The sequence below is a fragment of the Hippocampus zosterae genome, chromosome 12, assembly GCF_025434085.1.
Source record: "Hippocampus zosterae strain Florida chromosome 12, ASM2543408v3, whole genome shotgun sequence".
Lineage (NCBI taxonomy): Eukaryota > Metazoa > Chordata > Actinopteri > Syngnathiformes > Syngnathidae > Hippocampus > Hippocampus zosterae.
The window spans coordinates 5,099,418-5,116,367 of NC_067462.1; the positions used below are offsets into that span (position 1 = coordinate 5,099,418).

The 16,950-nt window shown below is 45.3% G+C and overlaps 1 protein-coding gene across 2 annotated transcripts in view; it reads right to left on the bottom strand.

Moving 5' to 3' along the window:
• LOC127611984 (electrogenic aspartate/glutamate antiporter SLC25A12, mitochondrial-like) overlaps positions 1-16,086 on the bottom strand; it is an 81,542-nt gene extending 65,456 nt beyond the window's left edge. For both annotated transcript variants that reach the window (XM_052082806.1, XM_052082805.1), the window contains exons 1-13: positions 15,904-16,086; positions 15,414-15,467; positions 11,447-11,589; positions 10,805-10,920; positions 10,506-10,645; positions 9,313-9,459; positions 8,093-8,231; positions 7,281-7,374; positions 6,037-6,118; positions 4,286-4,367; positions 2,714-2,872; positions 1,168-1,220; positions 850-930 (exon numbers count right to left, since the gene is read on the bottom strand). In XM_052082806.1, coding sequence (XP_051938766.1) covers positions 850-930; positions 1,168-1,220; positions 2,714-2,872; positions 4,286-4,367; positions 6,037-6,118; positions 7,281-7,374; positions 8,093-8,231; positions 9,313-9,459; positions 10,506-10,645; positions 10,805-10,920; positions 11,447-11,589; positions 15,414-15,467; positions 15,904-15,915 — 1,302 coding nt within the window. In that variant the 5' untranslated portion in view covers positions 15,916-16,086. The remainder of the gene's footprint in view (positions 1-849; positions 931-1,167; positions 1,221-2,713; positions 2,873-4,285; positions 4,368-6,036; positions 6,119-7,280; positions 7,375-8,092; positions 8,232-9,312; positions 9,460-10,505; positions 10,646-10,804; positions 10,921-11,446; positions 11,590-15,413; positions 15,468-15,903) is intronic.
• Between the last annotated feature and the right edge of the window lie 864 nt (positions 16,087-16,950).

Below are 16,950 nucleotides of genomic sequence, written 5' to 3' on the forward strand. Positions count from 1 at the left end.
TGCGCTCACTCACCCCCCCCCCACCCCCCCGCCTCACTTTTATCTTCTCAACTTCTCTGATGCCAGTCATCATGTGGCAGCCTTTCATGGGGGGCGGGGGGGGGGGGGGGGGGGGTAGTGGCGAAATCCGACTTCGAAAGTCCCCAGATGGGACGTATCCTGTCCACGGTTTGTCCAAGAAACATCCTGCGGTGTCAGTGGCCGTGTTGGCGGGCTTCAGCTATGCACGAGGCTGTCAAACTCAATCACAAATGAGCAAGAACCGGCTTCGGCCCGGGACCCTGCGGGGCCTCTGCTCCAATTACACCCTGACAGGGGTTGCGACCCCCGCGGACCCCGCCAGCAACCTGCGGGGCTCTTCTCCGCAGCCGGCCCGGTTCCCTTCACAACCTCCGGCCGGCCAGCGGATGGCAGGAAACGCAGCTCGCGTCGGCAATGTGGCATTAGACATGCACAATCCGTCGGAATTAGGGCTCTTTTGACAAATAATCGAATTGTGCCCCCCGCCCCCACCGCTAAATATTGTGATTGCGATTTAATATGCGCCCCCCCCCAAGGTCTTCTTCCCATGTATTTTTGAACAAACAAAAGCAATACCATGAGTTAACTTACTACCCACTTTGACTTGCCGTCTTTGAAGTCGGGCTGCGCTGATTATCGGTGCCGCTATTCGGCATCATCCTTAAAAAAAAAAAATAATAATAATAATCTGACGGTGAAAGCGAGCTGAATGTAGTACCGTGTTGCCTGCAGGCAACTACAATATTTATTTTCCATTTTCAGTTCACTTCATATGAGAGATGCTGCTTGAATGAAGGTTGAAAATATACATATGAAAGTTGTGCTTACACATCCGCCGGCGAGGATTTCAGCTGCCAGAGGGACGGAACCATCTTGTTTGGTGAACTTGTCTCTGACTAAATCATTCATCTGAGAGGAGGGTGGGGAGGACGAGGGGGGGCAGAACAACATAAAAAAAAAAAAAGCAAATGAGACACACAATCCCATCCTTGATAGCGAAGCATTAACATGAACTTGTGCTGGGTGCTGTGTCTTGATTGCAAAGTGCGCCCGCTACCATGCGTGTTTTTTCATCCGCAAAGCTGGTTCTTCACAGCGGCGTTTTGGACCCACTCTAAAGCGGGCGCCGAGGGGGGAATGACTTGCCGTGAGTTTGATGGCTTTCTCCGGGGCCACGCCGATGAGCTGCGGGAGGAGTCCTGAAAAATATTCATAAGGGTGCCATTAGGAGAGTCAAAGCCGAAGTCGAAATGAACGTTTCGTCTTTATTGAGCGATAAGGCCAAATGACACATTTCGACGGGACTCTTCACGTTCGCGTATGACCCGTGCGTGAATTTGAAACTTTGGAGGTTGACTTTACCGCGTACGTTTCATAAAACGTCAGACATCAAATAGGTATTATTCGTTTTTTTGTGAGACAAGGCAAGACAGTTGGGGGGGGGGGCACCGGCTGATGACCATATATTCTATATTATCAAAAAAGAAAATTTGATTCGTTGTCAGTTAATTGCATCTCTATACGTCGGTACACATTTTTTAAAGTGATAGTACGAAAAAAAAACCCTTCACTTTAGTCATTGGTAGGATTATTTTTTCGTACATATGCATATTTTATGGAATTATTTGTATCGTGCCATCGATACATTGAGCGCTTAAGAAGTGATGTCTACACATGTTTACGCGTCAACGTTTCATGACAAAATGAAACATTGAAGTGATAACGCCGCAAATATGTTTGCATGACTATTGTAATGCAATTTAGGACAGTTTTGTGAACGCTTAAAAGACGGCGGGTAAAAGTGTTTGGTAGGTTAACGACGAACTGAATCTCATAATAATTTGAATTTTTATTTTTGCGTCATCCTAACCTAGAAAAGTAAACCATGTAAAATACGCCTGATATTGTTTAGCATTTTGCAGATTAATTTCTTGCTTGTTTAAAAAAAACACATAAGAAAAAAAAATAAGCGCATGTTCATGAATATTGAAGTGAAAAAAAAAATTGGAATTACTTTCCAAATTTTAGAACCACCACGCTTCTTTCACTGAATTCTTATCTGTCGACACTGGGCGAATTTTTTGGCGTATTTTTTGGCTGATGTTCCAGAATAGCGTCAGTGTGACTCTCTCAGCATTCACACAATGACGAACAGTCAAACAATGCGCAGCCTGGGTGGTTGCGGCCGCCGCGCCGTTCCGTCGTGCGTCCTTCATCAAGCCAGCTCGGCTTGTACAGGAGCTGCTGAGAGACTGCTACTGGAACGGCGCCACAAAAACCTCTTTCGTCAAGTGAGGAAGAGGAGAAGGAGAGCAATAAAGAGCCGCGTCAGTGAAGGCAGCAGTAGGTGGCAGTCTTGACTTCCCCAGGGCGAGAGTGTTGTCTCGCCCAACCCCTCAGCGCCATTAACGCCATCCGGTCTGAACGAGATCACACGGCGCTGCTACTCTGCCGCTTGTTATCCTCTGGGGGGGTGGGGGGGGGTGCTTGCCGAGGACATAATGAAAACTCGACCCCCGGGTGTTGCTTTATTCACCGCTGAAGCGGGAGCGCGAAAGGTTTCTGGTATCAATTAGCAAAGAGCGCCAAACCCGAGCGCCTTGACGCTTTTTTTCCGATGCGCTCGCCGCGCGGATGTTTGTTCGGCGGCTCTGTTTTTCTCGCAGGGAATTCTGATGAGCTATCGATTTACCTCGGTAGAATCCAAAGAAGCCCTCGTAGCGCAGTACTTTCTTGGCGCAGTCGAAGCTGTTCTTGTACATGAGCTCGCCCACCAAGGAGCCCGTGGAGCGCTGGTTCTGCATGCGAGTCTTGACCAGGTCGATGGGATACACAGCGGTGGCACCCGTGGCTAGACAACACACATTTAATTCAGTCATAGGTGAATATTTGATTCTGTATTGACCCGTGTGTGTGTGTATAATTGCATGTTCTGTACTAAATTGCAGCGGCGGGCCGTGCTTTTGGTACCTGGGCCTTCATTATAGAAACCATCAATATTAAAATAAGTAAATAATCAATATTTATCCAATAACAAAAGCATGACAAAATGTGAAATAATAATTCCTACTCACCAGAGAGGCTTTTATTAAATGTATTCATGTATACGGATCGCGACAGAGCTGTTTAGTGAGTCAACCTTGGCTGGCTCTGACCAACGTATCGGACGGCAGAAATAAGTTAACAGCGTCAAGGACCGCAGTTCTGGCCCCGCGAAGGCGAATTTGAATTCCAACTGCGAATGGACTTTTAAGTTGCATCCGTCGGCACGACAGATGAGAAGATTAGACTGACATGGCAACACAGAGAGGTTGAAATCTGATTGGATAAAGCAAATCAATAAACGTCGATATACCGTAAGTCCGGGTGAGTGCGCCTTTTATGACGGTCAACCTCGTTTACATTTGTATCACAAGTAGGAATGCTAAAATATGACTTCACACATTGCGCCTCTATGGCAGGGATGTCAAACTCATTTTTTGTCGCGGGCCCTCTTCGAAGTTACGGCTTCCCTCGGAGGACCGATGCAAAATCTCAACATTATTTATTACCCATGACAATTTGAAATTTCGGGACAGATTTCAGCAAGGATCATGAAAGTTGACACACATGATTTGCTCCTGCGGGCCACATAAAATGGCGTAGTGGGCCGGATCTGGCCCCCGGGCCTCGACTTTGACATAGAGGTGTGACGTGCCATGTGAATATCGACAACAAAGTCGAATTTCATCCATCATTTAATTCAGGACAGTGGCAGAGATTTGTACCTTCCTGACTCCTGAATTTCAAGAAATAAATCAATCGGGAAGACGGAAGTCATAGCAAGTGGAATAAATCCTGCTTGCAAACAGCCCCATCAGCGCCGCAGCTGAGAGGTGGCTCATTAGCATCCAAAACATGAGCTAGTTTCGTCCAGTCCCGTGATTAATGATGTCTGCTACGCTGATCTAAACTAGCTTTAAACCGACACGCCTACGCACAATCAGCTCCTGTCTTGGGGCGAGTTATGTCAGAGATTCCTTGTATCAATTCCTGCCGGCGTAATTAGACGGGGGATTCCAGGGAGCTCGGTTCCGGAAGATTTGTGATACTCCAAAGCTCCGGCTCCGACGACAGCCTGGAGCCAGCAGCGGCACGGCCGCACAATGCGGGAGCCTCATATCGCAGCTCCTCGCCCCGCAGCACAATGGCCGGCCCCGGAATCTCGGGCTCGTCCGTCTGGCCGGCTAAAGTTACCCTTCTCGGAGGCAGACGTGTCACTCACCTCCAGCAATTGAGCCCAGAGTGAACCTGTAGGCGGATTCCGCGACCTGGAGCCAAATGGGCCGGGACGATTCAGGAGTATGCTGTGGGAGAAGGGAAAAAAAGACAGCGGAGGTCAAATATGCGAAGATCGGGAGGAGTACGCCGCCATGATAACAAGGAGCAATTTCAGATACACACACTTTGACAGCAGACAATCTGAGGCGGGATGCGACTGTGGCTAATTTGTGGAGTGGGTCAGTGGTTCGAATCCTATTGTCCAAGTGTCCCCATTCGCGCCAGTCAAAAAAAGTTTTTTTTCCCCCCTGTCAGAAGCCAGTTTCTGACGATGGATTATTGTTTATGCCATAAAAAAAAACTGTCAAACCACCTTCATGCGCAGGCTCATCCATATAAGAAAGAAACAGTGACATGAAGTCCACGTCGCACTTAGCAGGAATCTAAAAGTTGACTTTCTGAAGGTTGTGGGTACCTCCGAAAAGCTTCGTTGACACCCTTTCAAGAGTATCTTTGGTACTTCATGTTACTTTTTTTTTTGTTGTTGTAACTTTTGCTATAAACGGCAAGTAAGGAAAACAGAACAATGGCGGGAATAGGCTTCTGATAAAATAAATAAATACTTTTGTTTGGGGGGGCTTCTTATTTTCTCTCTCTCTCTCTGTATTTATATTTTTTTTACTATATTTACTGTCAGGAATGGGCTTCCATGCCAGCAAGACCAACACAAAAAATACAACAACAGCATTTGCTAGCATGCCATTCTAAGCCGTTTTTTTTTCTCCGACTCGATAGGCCACTAACTGTACGAAGCAGCTACGAGTGGATTGAAAGAAGCTCAACAGTAGTTCGGACAATCCCATTCAGGATTTGGTAATTGACCACATGACCTGGAGTTTCCCCTCAGAAGCTACACGTGGAGGAGCCGGAGTGCTTTGATTTTCACAAAGCGTCATTTCTTTTCTTATCGGCTTGCCAGGCTGTATTCACGTTTGATGTTGAAAGCGGGGCCTCTTTGTTTTCACAGCGGCGCGGGGGCTAACAGATTAGCCCTCCGAGCCTTTTCCATGTATAGATAAATATCTCCAAGCGTGTGTGTGTGCTGAAGTGGTGACTAACTTCTCCCAGACATGAGCACAACATATCGCTCCCCCCCTCCCCCTCTTCCCTCCCTCCCTGCCAGATGCGGAGTTGCATGCTATCAAGATCCAGGACTTGATCAAAGGTTTCAAACAATTAGCATACTTCCGCTGAGGGTAGGCCTTGGGATGGTCGCATCGCCCCGGAAGAATCAAATTCCAGACCTCTGAGACATCCCAAGAGCAGCGCTGGCCTGGGGTAGTTCTGACCACAGCCCGACAGGGAAGCGAGTCATCCAGTGAAGGCAAGATTATTGTTGTTCTCCCAGCCGGCGTGATCCCCCCCCCCCCAACTTCTTCATGCCATTAGTGGACCTCGCTAAAGGCCTCTAAAATCCCCTTCCTTTTATCAGCCTCGCAGATGCGAGACGACGGTGGATGCGTGCGAGGAGAGGTGCAACAATCCATTCCTCCTCTATAAATGTAATTGCTCTACTTTCATCTGGGAGTTTAAGTAATGCACTTCACAAGGGGAGAGAAAAAAAACGTGGGCACTCTGCTAATTCACTTATGGAACATCCTCTTGAAGATTTTTTTTTTTGTGCGTGTGCTACTGTGCAAGGAGAAGGCAGAGGTCTCGGAAGAGAAGCTTAGATAAAAGGTGTCAGAATGCTACCTGTCTCTGGACCTCGGCATGGTGGTAAGGCATCTCTCCTTCCAGCGGGGCTATCCTCTCGATGTCGCTGTGGTTCAGCCGCCTTCACGCACAAGAGCAAGGGGGAGGCAAGGGAATTAGGGCAGGAAAAAGTACAGACCTGTTGTGTTGCGATGGAACATTTTCCAGAAAACTTTTCCCGGCTTGAAAATGGCGCGCCAGACAAGCTGGGTGAATGGCACCTGGGGAGGGGGGGTTCCAGAAATAGGCTCAACTCCTCATCATAATGCTTGAAGACATGTTTTATTGTCTGTTTTCTTGATAAAGTAACAAGCGCAGTCACCGTTTATTATGATTCGTATGAAGCTATTTAGGGTGGTCCAGTGGTTAGCGTGTCGATCTCACAATGCAGAGGTTCAATTCCGGCTCCGGCCACCCTGTGTGGAGTTTGCTTGTTCTCCCAGGGCCTGCGTGGGTTTTCTCCGGGTGCTCCGGTTTCCTCCCACATTCCAAAAACATGCATGGCAGGCTAATTGAACACTCGAAATTGTCCGTAGATGTGAATGTGAGTGCGGATGGTTGTTCGTCTCTGTGTGCCCTGCGATTGGCTGGCGACCGATTCGGGGTGTACCCCGCCTAGTGCCCGAAGACGGCTGGGATAGGCTCCAGCAACCCCCACGACCCTTGTGAGGATAAAGCGGATCAGAAAATTAATGGATGGATGGATGAAGCTATTTAAATTGTTTGCAAGGACAAAACTATCCATAGGGGAATCTGATCGTTTTGTGCCACGTCAACCGGGAACCCGAAACCCCCCCCCCCCTCAAAATACTAATCAAGACATTCCAGTACAAAATCCTACTACATTTCTGTGACGGGGGTAGAAAATGGTGTCATTATTTGGTCAAACAGACAGGTGATGTATAGAAGTTAAGGAGAAAAACTGCAACAAATGGGGTACTGATATCAAATGTGAATATGAATATGGCCGCAAGACATCTTTTGTGCATGCTACAGCTACTTGTGCATGCGTTCCAAATGCACAAGTAGCTGAAATCTTAAATGAGTGAATAGTTGCTCTACCAGTGTGAAAATTATTTGGCAAAATGTGTCAAAATCGAAGAAATAGATACCCTCTTGGCCCATGCCGAGATCTCAGGAACTAATGAAAACAACAGAAAGCGAAGATGTTTCAAATAACACCCACCGACGCGCCGAATTAGCGCGACACAACAACAATCGCGACAGACTCCTGCGAAACGTACCCCGAGGGAGTGTGGAGACCGGCGAGTTGGTACAGGATGTCGATCTCCATTGGAGTGATCTGACCAAACTTAATGGCAGCGTGGACAAACTCCTCTAAAAATGATAAAAAGAAAAATAGGGAAAAGGCTGTCATGGTGGATTGTTTACCCCCTCCCCCCCAAAAAAAAAACAACAACAACAAAAACATTTTTGTTCATGTGCTGGATAGTATTTGCAAATACAATTTATTTTCCAGTGAAATGAAAGGTGCGGTATCTATGCAGCACGCCGTTGGAGGAAATTCTAAATCAATAGGTTGTTCTGCATTTTTAAGGCAGTCCATTAATAGCAACAGTGCCGGAAGATCATTTCATGATTTTTATTTTTTTTTAAGGCAAGGAATCTTCTCTATTCCATGAGTACTGTAATGACGCGTTATCCGGGTGACTGGAAAGTGCAAATTACTCAGAAGCTCTGCCGATTGCAACTCAATTATTTGCAAATACCACAACGTTGGGGAGGAGGGGGCAAAAGTGGAGTATCTTAAGAGGAAACACTGAGGAGTAGATGGTGGCTGACAGCACGACTATCAGTTACACAGATCTACATGTTAGGGGAAGTGGTCTGATTACCAGGTCAAACGTTTTCATTTACCTTGGTAATTTAGAGCTACAGAAAATGTTCCCTGTGTGGTCACTCACACCATTCTGTCAAGACAGTTAAACATGATCACACAGCTACAGAATCAAATCCAGGCTGATGATTATTCAGGCGCGGCGAGCAGAGCGCATGGTTGTGAGTGGCGAGGTTGACGGGTGGCATCGGGGACTACCTTTGGTGACCAGCGTGTCTTTATAGGCGCCGGCGAGGGTGCTGTAGATCTTGCGGATCAGCTCCATGTTGTTGAGGAGGGCGTTGAAGGCGTTGAAGTAGGAGAAACTCACCATGTGGGAGGTACCGCCTCCGGCCGCCTGGAGGGAAACATCAGAATAGGTCAGAGGCCTTTATTTTGAAGGATGGTTGCTCATTTAACATTTTGGGGAACTGCGTAAGCCTAACCTAACGGATCAAAACATTGATGCATAGCATGTACGGGGACCTCATATCTTTAATTGCAGCGCAAGTTAATTTATTGCTCGTGTTTGTTTCAAAAAATATATATAAATAAATACATGCGAAGAGACCGATGTTAACGTCTCACCTTATGAAACCGGATGAACGTTTACCAACCGGAACCACGGCCCACTGAATTAAACTTTATTGATTGATGGAGACTTGGCTTTATAGATTTCTCGACCGGCTAACAATATGATTAAAGTGTTTTTGATCCAAATTAACTTGCGCTGCAATTAAAGATATGAGGTACCCGTACATGCCAGTTTTTGATCCAACCAGCGGCCCGGTAGTCCAGTGATTAGCACGTTGGCTTCACAGTGCAGAGGTACCGGGTTCGATTCCAGCTCCGGCCTCCCTGTGTGGAGTTTGCATGTTCTCCCCGGGTCTGCGTGGGTTTTCTCTGGGTGCTCCGGTTTCCTCCCACTTTCCAAAAACATGCATGGCAGGCTGATTGGACGTTCTAAATTGTCCCTCGGTTTGAATGTGGGCGTGGATGGTTGTTTGTCTTTGTGTGCCCTGCAATTTGCTGGTAACTGATTCAGGGTGTCCCCCGCCTACTGCCCGAAGACGGCTGGGATAGGCTACAGCACCCCCCGCGACCCTAGTGAGGATCAAGCGGTTCGGAAAATGGATGGATGGATGGATGATCCAACCATATACGGTCCAGGACTTTTTCCTCCCACATTCCAAAAACATGCATGGCAGGCTGATTGAACACTCCAAATTGTCCCTAGCTGTGAGTGCCCTGCGATTGGTCAGTTTTTTCATGAAAGTTGAATGTTTTGTCTCGTTATTTGTTCTGTTCTCCTTTTTTCAGGAGGCTCTCCATGCAATTTTGGGTTTTTATTCATTTTTGCTACCTTACAATATCTTTCTCTCGATAGCACGCGATTTTCAAAATAAAATTTGCACTGACAACGTTTTCTCCCAACTCACAGAAACCAGATTCTCCTCCACGAATGGAGTCAGCATGTGGTGCCTGATGGTGGCCATGATGTCGCTGAAGTCCAAAGCCGTGATGGTGCCAATTTTCTCTTTGTCTTTTTGGGCGAAAGCCTGGCGGGCGTGCTCCAGCTGTAGCTCCTACAACAGGAAGAGAGCGAGTGGGTCACGCTGACAAAAGACAAGAGATGCTTCCTGTGATGAGGAGCAACACACAATAAGTGAGCTGTGAAATGGAACCTTGAAGGAGAAAAGCGTAATAACGTCAGCGTTGCCCAGATGCGAAAGTCATCTGAAGTGACAGTGAGAGACACTGGCTTCGGTAATCGCCGTGTCTCTCTGGAGACTAATGGAAAGCATGTTCCCGAGGAGCCCGATCCCGGAACAGCGCGCGTGTGAAATGATTCACAATGACGCGCACGCAATCAGAAAGGGATGCAAAAGAAGGCTGGCCCCGAGTCGGTCAACGTCTGCTGTCAAAGCTCATGTAACAGAGCGTGACACAGCGATGTCAACCGCAATATCCAGCCGTTATTTCCTTTTTGCACCACTTCTTGTTAGCTAGTCAGTGGCTTGTGGTTCAATAATTCTTATACTGTATAGCTCTGAGGTCACAATTGGACGTTTTCTTTCAGCCATGCCACGGTGTGAGCGACAATGCCAAACGGTGAACCAAAATGTAAAACTTGACGTTCTGATTTGGTTCCTTTCGTTCTATCGGGTTGTTCAACAGGTGGAGCGGGGGACACCGGGTGGCTTTGGAGGAGGTTTGATGGCCCGCAAGAGTTTAACACGGTGCTGCGCTGCCTTGGCCTGACCTCAGAGTCTGTGTCAGTACGGGATGGCCCAGGTAAGCTTTACGATTTGATATTTGTTTTCTGTCAACAGATTAAACCACTTTTCCATCAAAGATTTTGGATGGCAGACGTCTCTCCCGACTAGGTTTGATCCATACCCAACACACGCGGCAAATGTTTTGACAATTTAACATCCCGCCGGGCATCCACGGCAATCACCACCGCCCGTCACAATGGTGCCCATTTTGTCCACACGCATCGTCAAGCGACTGCTTGAGCATTTTAAAACCAGTAAGACTAAAGCAACTCGCTTCAAGGTTGCATTTTAATGACTCGATTAAAACACCCCCTGCGCCGTTTCGGATTGACGGGATGGATCCAATATTTGACCTGCAGAAACTCGGTGAATTCTGTGTAGCTGAGGTTCTTGCTTCTCTTATGGCCAAAGTGTAGCCTGATGAAGTCACAGTCCCAGTTGAAGGGAATGTGATGATGCACGCTGGTCTGGCTGAAGATGTCACGTACATTCTCTGAAAGTGTGAAACGTGAATATCATTTGAATTTTTCTCCTCATGCCTCACTTATAAAATGTTGTAGATTACTAGAGTCACCGAGAGATACTAAGCAGGTGTTGCCTCCAGAACCCCCCCCCCCTCCCCGCCCCGTCAGACTACATAATGTATACGTACCAAAAGAAACGTTCCCCGTGCCGGTCTTGTCAAACAGCTGAAAGGCAATTATGAACAGGGCATCGGGGGCGCAGAGAACCGACTCAAAGGCCAAAAACTCCTGGAATGAGATCAACCTGTTGCGACAAAGTTCACCCATATCACTTACGCTTCACAATCAAACCGCTTCCAATACAAAAGCCGGATGAACACTTTCTTTTTTGTTGCTGGTTCACATTAAATTTTGTGGGCATAAATGTAATAAGAGCATGTACATCCCTCCTTTTTTTTGGTTTAAATTAAATCAAGTATCTACATTTATTTGTGACACCAAGCCTACAATTTCATATCCGGCCTCTGCGTTAGCATTCCTAGCTAATTAACGGGCATTGAACCAATTACCTTTTATTGTAATTTTGTTGTGATCCTTTAATTAGTGTGATCGAATGTCTGTGTAACAATGATAATAGTACTTTGTACTTCCTTCAACGGCTTGGTCTTGCTGCTTTATTGGCTTTCCCTGCCAAAAGTGTTAATGTTTTTTTTTTCCCGTACAGATGATGAAAAAGAAAGCTGAAAGTGTTTTTTTTTTTTAATTCTGATGCATCCTATCAAGACCCGCCTTTAATATAGTGAATAATGTGATAGAAGGATGCTACTCACCCATCTTTGGTGGTGTCGGCCACTCCGGCGATCAGGCCCACTGTCTTAGGGTTATGTTGCAGCTCCGTTTCCAGACCGAGGTAACGCTGCACAAAGTCTTTAGGTGTCATGTAATTCTCCCCATCCTCCACCACGCTGGCATACTGCGCACAAGACAAAAGATGACCGTACGTACACCCCTTAGTAAAAAACAGTAAAACTGTACGTGGACAACATCCACGTAGGACTGTTTTAAAATAATACTCCAATTTGATTTAATTTCGACTCTTGAGGGAAAACGCTGACTCATCACGGATGTTTTTTTTTTGTTTGAAATGAAGTAGCTGGGGCTTCGCACCCCGTGAGTGATTTGCTCTTTGTCCTTAGCACGGTGGAACCAAGCGACTCGGTCAAAGCACGAGAACGTCTAAAGGGCAGCACGCGGCGGTAGCAAGGGGCCATCTATTCCTAGCAAAGTTGCGCAAGAAGCAGGATTCCCAAAAATACAATCGCCTGCATGTTCTGAAGCATATGATGCCGATGTTTAATTTGCCACAGAAGCAAAGTAAAATTCTCTAAATGACCTTCCTTCTGCTGTACATCCATCCATGCATTATCCAAACCGCTTATCCTAACAATGGGTCGTGGGCGTGCTGAAGTCGATACCAGTTGTCTTCAAGCAGTAGGCGGAGTACACCCTCAAATGCTTTCTTGGAATGTTGTAATCTAATAAGCCCTGCGCAGGATTTGAAGACACAGTCCGGAAGGAATTGGAATCTCAGCTATGACCTTCAGAAGTACAGAAAATGGGTGGATACAACTGAACTGGATGCCTTTGTGCATTAGGTAAGCTCGGAACAGAAAAGGGCCCCTCCCCAAACCATTCCCACGTAACCATCGTTGCAAGCATATGATTGTCCGGAATGGCTTTCTAAGACCAAAAGTAAAGATTCAGAGGAAGATGCGGAAATGATGGACGAATCGAGTCATTGCAACGACAACGCAGTAAATGTTTTGATTTTCTCTCCTAAAGGCTCAGAGATGCCACGGAGCTACTTTATCCCACTTGCGTGGCTGTTGAACTTGCAACCCACGGATACAATTGCAACTCTCTCAAGACACTTTTTCGAAATGAGTTCAATGAGAACCGAGTGGAAACATTCAAATAACACCAAAAGCATTAAGGGCTCTCTTTTCGTAAACAAAGCAGCAACAATGCAAAAACGCCTTTTTGCAACTGTGCCTGTAGGCCGAAAGATGTGCCTCGAGAAACGGAATTTCAATCGTTTATATTTCAATAATTACATTGGAAAGCTTCATTTTAATTATCTCAATCAGCGGTCGACAGGTAGTCCGCAAACTGGTCCCATGTAGACCGCAAGGGGTCGAGGGGGGGAAAAAATAATGTGTTTGGGTGCTGGTTATTGATATTAAATATTTTTGTGTTAGTGTACACTGTACCCTAACCATCCCATTGTCCCCCCCAAACCCCCCCAAAAATGTGGAAATGTTGATTGAATGAAGGCTGACGGAAGGAAAAACCCTCCACAGGAGCCGCAAGCATCAAGGCCACGTTGGTCGTCCTTCAGCACTCTGAAGCAAAAATATGCACGAGCCAGCATTACTCTGTTCTAAACTTAAGACCTCAAACACCCTCCAAGACTTGCAGTCCATTTTAGAGTCGGGGTCGGGTTTCAAGCTGGAGCAGAGATAGCCGAGGGAACACAAGCACCGCATGAACTGGCATGGAAGAGAAAAAAAAAAAAAAGACTCGGGGAATCGCAAAGCAGGAGCCAAGAAAGACAGAATGGGACTCAGAGATAAACAGAAACAGCAAGGGTGGAACATTCCACGCCAAGTGTTTTCATTGCTTCCATCTTATTGCACTCCGCCGAATTAACGGAGAAAGTGAAACTATTCATTCCCGGCAATTTATTGCTGTGCTGCCTTTTTTCTCCCATCACATTATTATTGTGTTTCTATTCAGCCTCACAGTAGGCCTCAAGTAGTTCTTAATCAAATTATACAGGCAGTCAGAAAGAGCTGGCAGTAATTAACTCTTCCACCTGAATGTGGATCACAAATTACACAGTCAGTCCTCTTGTGGAAGACTGAAGACCGCGTGGAGACTTTCAGGAAGTTCACACTCCAAAATGGTGTGTGTGCGTGTGTGTGTGTGTGTGTGTGTGCCAAGGAGACATACTGGCAAACAGGTGTCAACCTCAAGGTCCATTGAATCACTTTATGCGACTCGCTAAGGCATATCAAATGTCTCGTTCATATTTCTTCCTGACCGGGTTCACGCTTATTTTGACAGAAAATTACAAATTTTCTTCATTTTTAACCGCGATTACAACCAACACACCCCACCCCTCCATCAAATCCCTCGTTTAATTAAAATTTAACACGCTGCAATTTTACATGACTCGTGATTTCAAAAATAGAAGTGTTCTTGACACAATATCGTAGATAACAATTCATTAAAGGGCGGTGCCTTGAGTTACAACTTTTTATGGGAGCACAAGCGTGACTCCAGACACTCTCAACACAATTCACCTTTATTTATAAAGCACTTTCACAACAGCTGCAGCTGTAACAGACAACAGAGCGCTTTACAGTCCTATCGAAAATCGTCTTTCGAGTGAACTGAATGGAATTTCCATTAATACGGTTTAATAGCATTTTCATTGCAGGTCCCAGTACCCCCCCCCAAAAAAGAAAACAAGAATTAAATAGAATGTAAACCATTGTGCATGATTAATTCCTCGCAACTTCTTTTGGTGCGCACAACTTGGCCACCCGGGTAGTTCAATAGAGTCATGAAGACACAAAGAAAACTGTCACCATGACTATAAATGACTATTAATCGAATTAAGATTATATTAAGAGAACATGCCTGTGAGTTTTGTTTTAGTGTCTGCCTAAATGTGTTGATACATTGTTAGTCTTCAAATGTCCATTGCTGAAAGGGCTATAACATCAGGACGACTCATGGCGTTAGCCTATCTATGGCGTTTTGCATTATGGGTTAGTATTAAATAAGCAGAAGGCGAAGTTGTGTGGTTGTTTTCAAAACACAACATGAAATTATTTTAGTTTGAGAGTAAACTTGATATGGGAGCGGCATTGAACAACTTGACATTTTTTTTCCTAAATTGTTCAGTCCTGCTTGTTGTGGACCGAGTTGTGTTTTCAATTTTTACTCAAAAAAAAACAAGTCAGGTCACTCGTATAAGTCATGTGCAATACTCACGGAAACTAACTGGCCACATTACCGGCTTCACTTATTAGTCGACGTTACGGTTTACACGACAGGATTTTGAGGGACGATTTTTACGAACGATGTAGTTGTTTTCAAAATACGCAAGACCTAAAATTAATATAAATAATTTAGTCAAAACCTTCTTCAAATTATTTTATAAAACAACCGGTGGAGGTATGTGCCCTTGATCTGACTGGCAACTTCACAAAATTACTCCCATCACAAAATCAACAACATACAAAGTATCAGCTAATCCAAAAGCCACACCCATTAAAGGCACACAGCTCAGACGTAATATTGTCGTGTCTTATAGTAATTACACTTTATATAAACAAGTTTATTTCCATTGTCTTTTATATTAGTTTGACAGTGCTGTTTTTCTTTAATCAAACAGTGACAAATATATAGTGTATATATATAAAATGTTGCTGGAATGTATGAATGAAATACAAGCGTGGTCACGGAATAAAATAAACTTGTCAGTCAAGGTACCTTTATATAATTTTCAGTCATAACAGACTTGAGAAATGATGTGGCCCACAAAAAAAAATGTTTTCCACCAAATTGCAATATCTATCCAACAGAGGAAAGAATTCTGAGTTGAAGCAGCCCTCCTCCCAAAAAGTCAAAGCATATGTGTGACCTTTAAGTAAACTATGTGAACCATAACACGGAGGACGGTACACACCCTCAGCAAACCACAAAGTCACAAAAAAGTCGTCTTACCTTGAGAAAAACTGCCTTCAACTCATGGGGGTCGGCTCTTTTTGTCATTTTCACCTGTAACACACACAAGACCAATTTCAGACACTATCATGTAGCTTCTTCATCAAACCCTCTAGTGGTTCAACCGGTTCATCAATGAACATATTGTGCTCTGGAGATTAGCTCAGATTTTAGCAAAAACCAGCATGGCGGAACCGATCCAAAACATCCGCGGAGTGCTAACACAACCCTCCGGGCGGTAGCGAACGAAGCCAGCGGTGGAAAAATAATAAACACAAATTCGTCTTGTAGTAAACGTGACAGCCGCGTCAAAACGTCTGGGGGGGAGGCCATCGCTCCGGGAGGTGCGAGAAGCGTTCAAGGGGGGTCCGCCACATTTCTGAATGACGCCCTGGAAGGTCCGCGGTCGCCGCGGACGACAGCGAAATATACGCGCTCGCGGTAGCGCCTTTTAAAGTTAATATGTGATAAGAAGTAGTCACTGAGTCACCTTGACCGCCATGCTGGGTCTGACGTCAGTTGTAAGGAAGCAGCGCAGGCGCCGAATGGATGCAGTACAGTAACACACTGCATGTCCATTCAAATCCTCGTAGGTTCAGTTTGGGTAGGGGCGGTGAGGTGGCGGAGCTGGATGTTCTTACAATTCCTGTTTGTTGAGTTGAAACGAGGATGTACTACGCAGGAATTGAGGCGTTCATAAACGCCGGAAGCTCAAAACAAAATTCCTGGCCGTCACATTTCAGTAGTCGATAATAAATTGATAGGGAAAATGGTACGTGCGCCGTACCAAGTCGCGGCTACAACGTTGAAACAAATCGAACACATTAGCGAGTGGCGACGTCATGGTCGGTTTTGATTAGTACTGCATTCTGTAAATAATTTATTATTACTTTATATCACATGTCAATACAGTATTTTACACTAATGAATTTACATTCCAGTCCCATTATATACGCTGAATTTTATTTTAAGACAAGGCAGGTTTGCTTATATCACACATTTCATGAACAAGATACTTCATTGGGCGTCGCACAAGCAAAACACCTAAAAGCATTAAATAAAACAGACATTCAAAAGCAGAGCAATAAAAACAAAAGTACATTCCCCAAAAAACGAAGATTGACAACATTTAAGTACATTAACAAGAGAAATTAAGACATTTAAGAGTTAAAAAACTGCAAGTTGCTTTTTAAAAATTTTAAAGACCATACAGTGGACCACTTTACTGCTGCATAGTTACTGTCACGTTGTGTGGTGGTGGTGGTGGTGGACCCCAAAAAGCAGGCAGGAGTAGGGTGTATTTGAAGAAGTGTATTGATAAAACACAGAAAACTAAATGTGGCATTACAGTGGCATAAACCTGACTGGGTATGTCATTTATTGGTGCACCTGGAGGGTAGAAAAGCAAATGCTGGGTTGATAGCAGATCATTGTGAGCTCATTGACATGTTCAAAATTGCTCATTTCCACACAATTGTTATTTCTCTTCATTATAACTGTGTTTGTTAACCTGTTAACAAGGTATGGATACTGAATT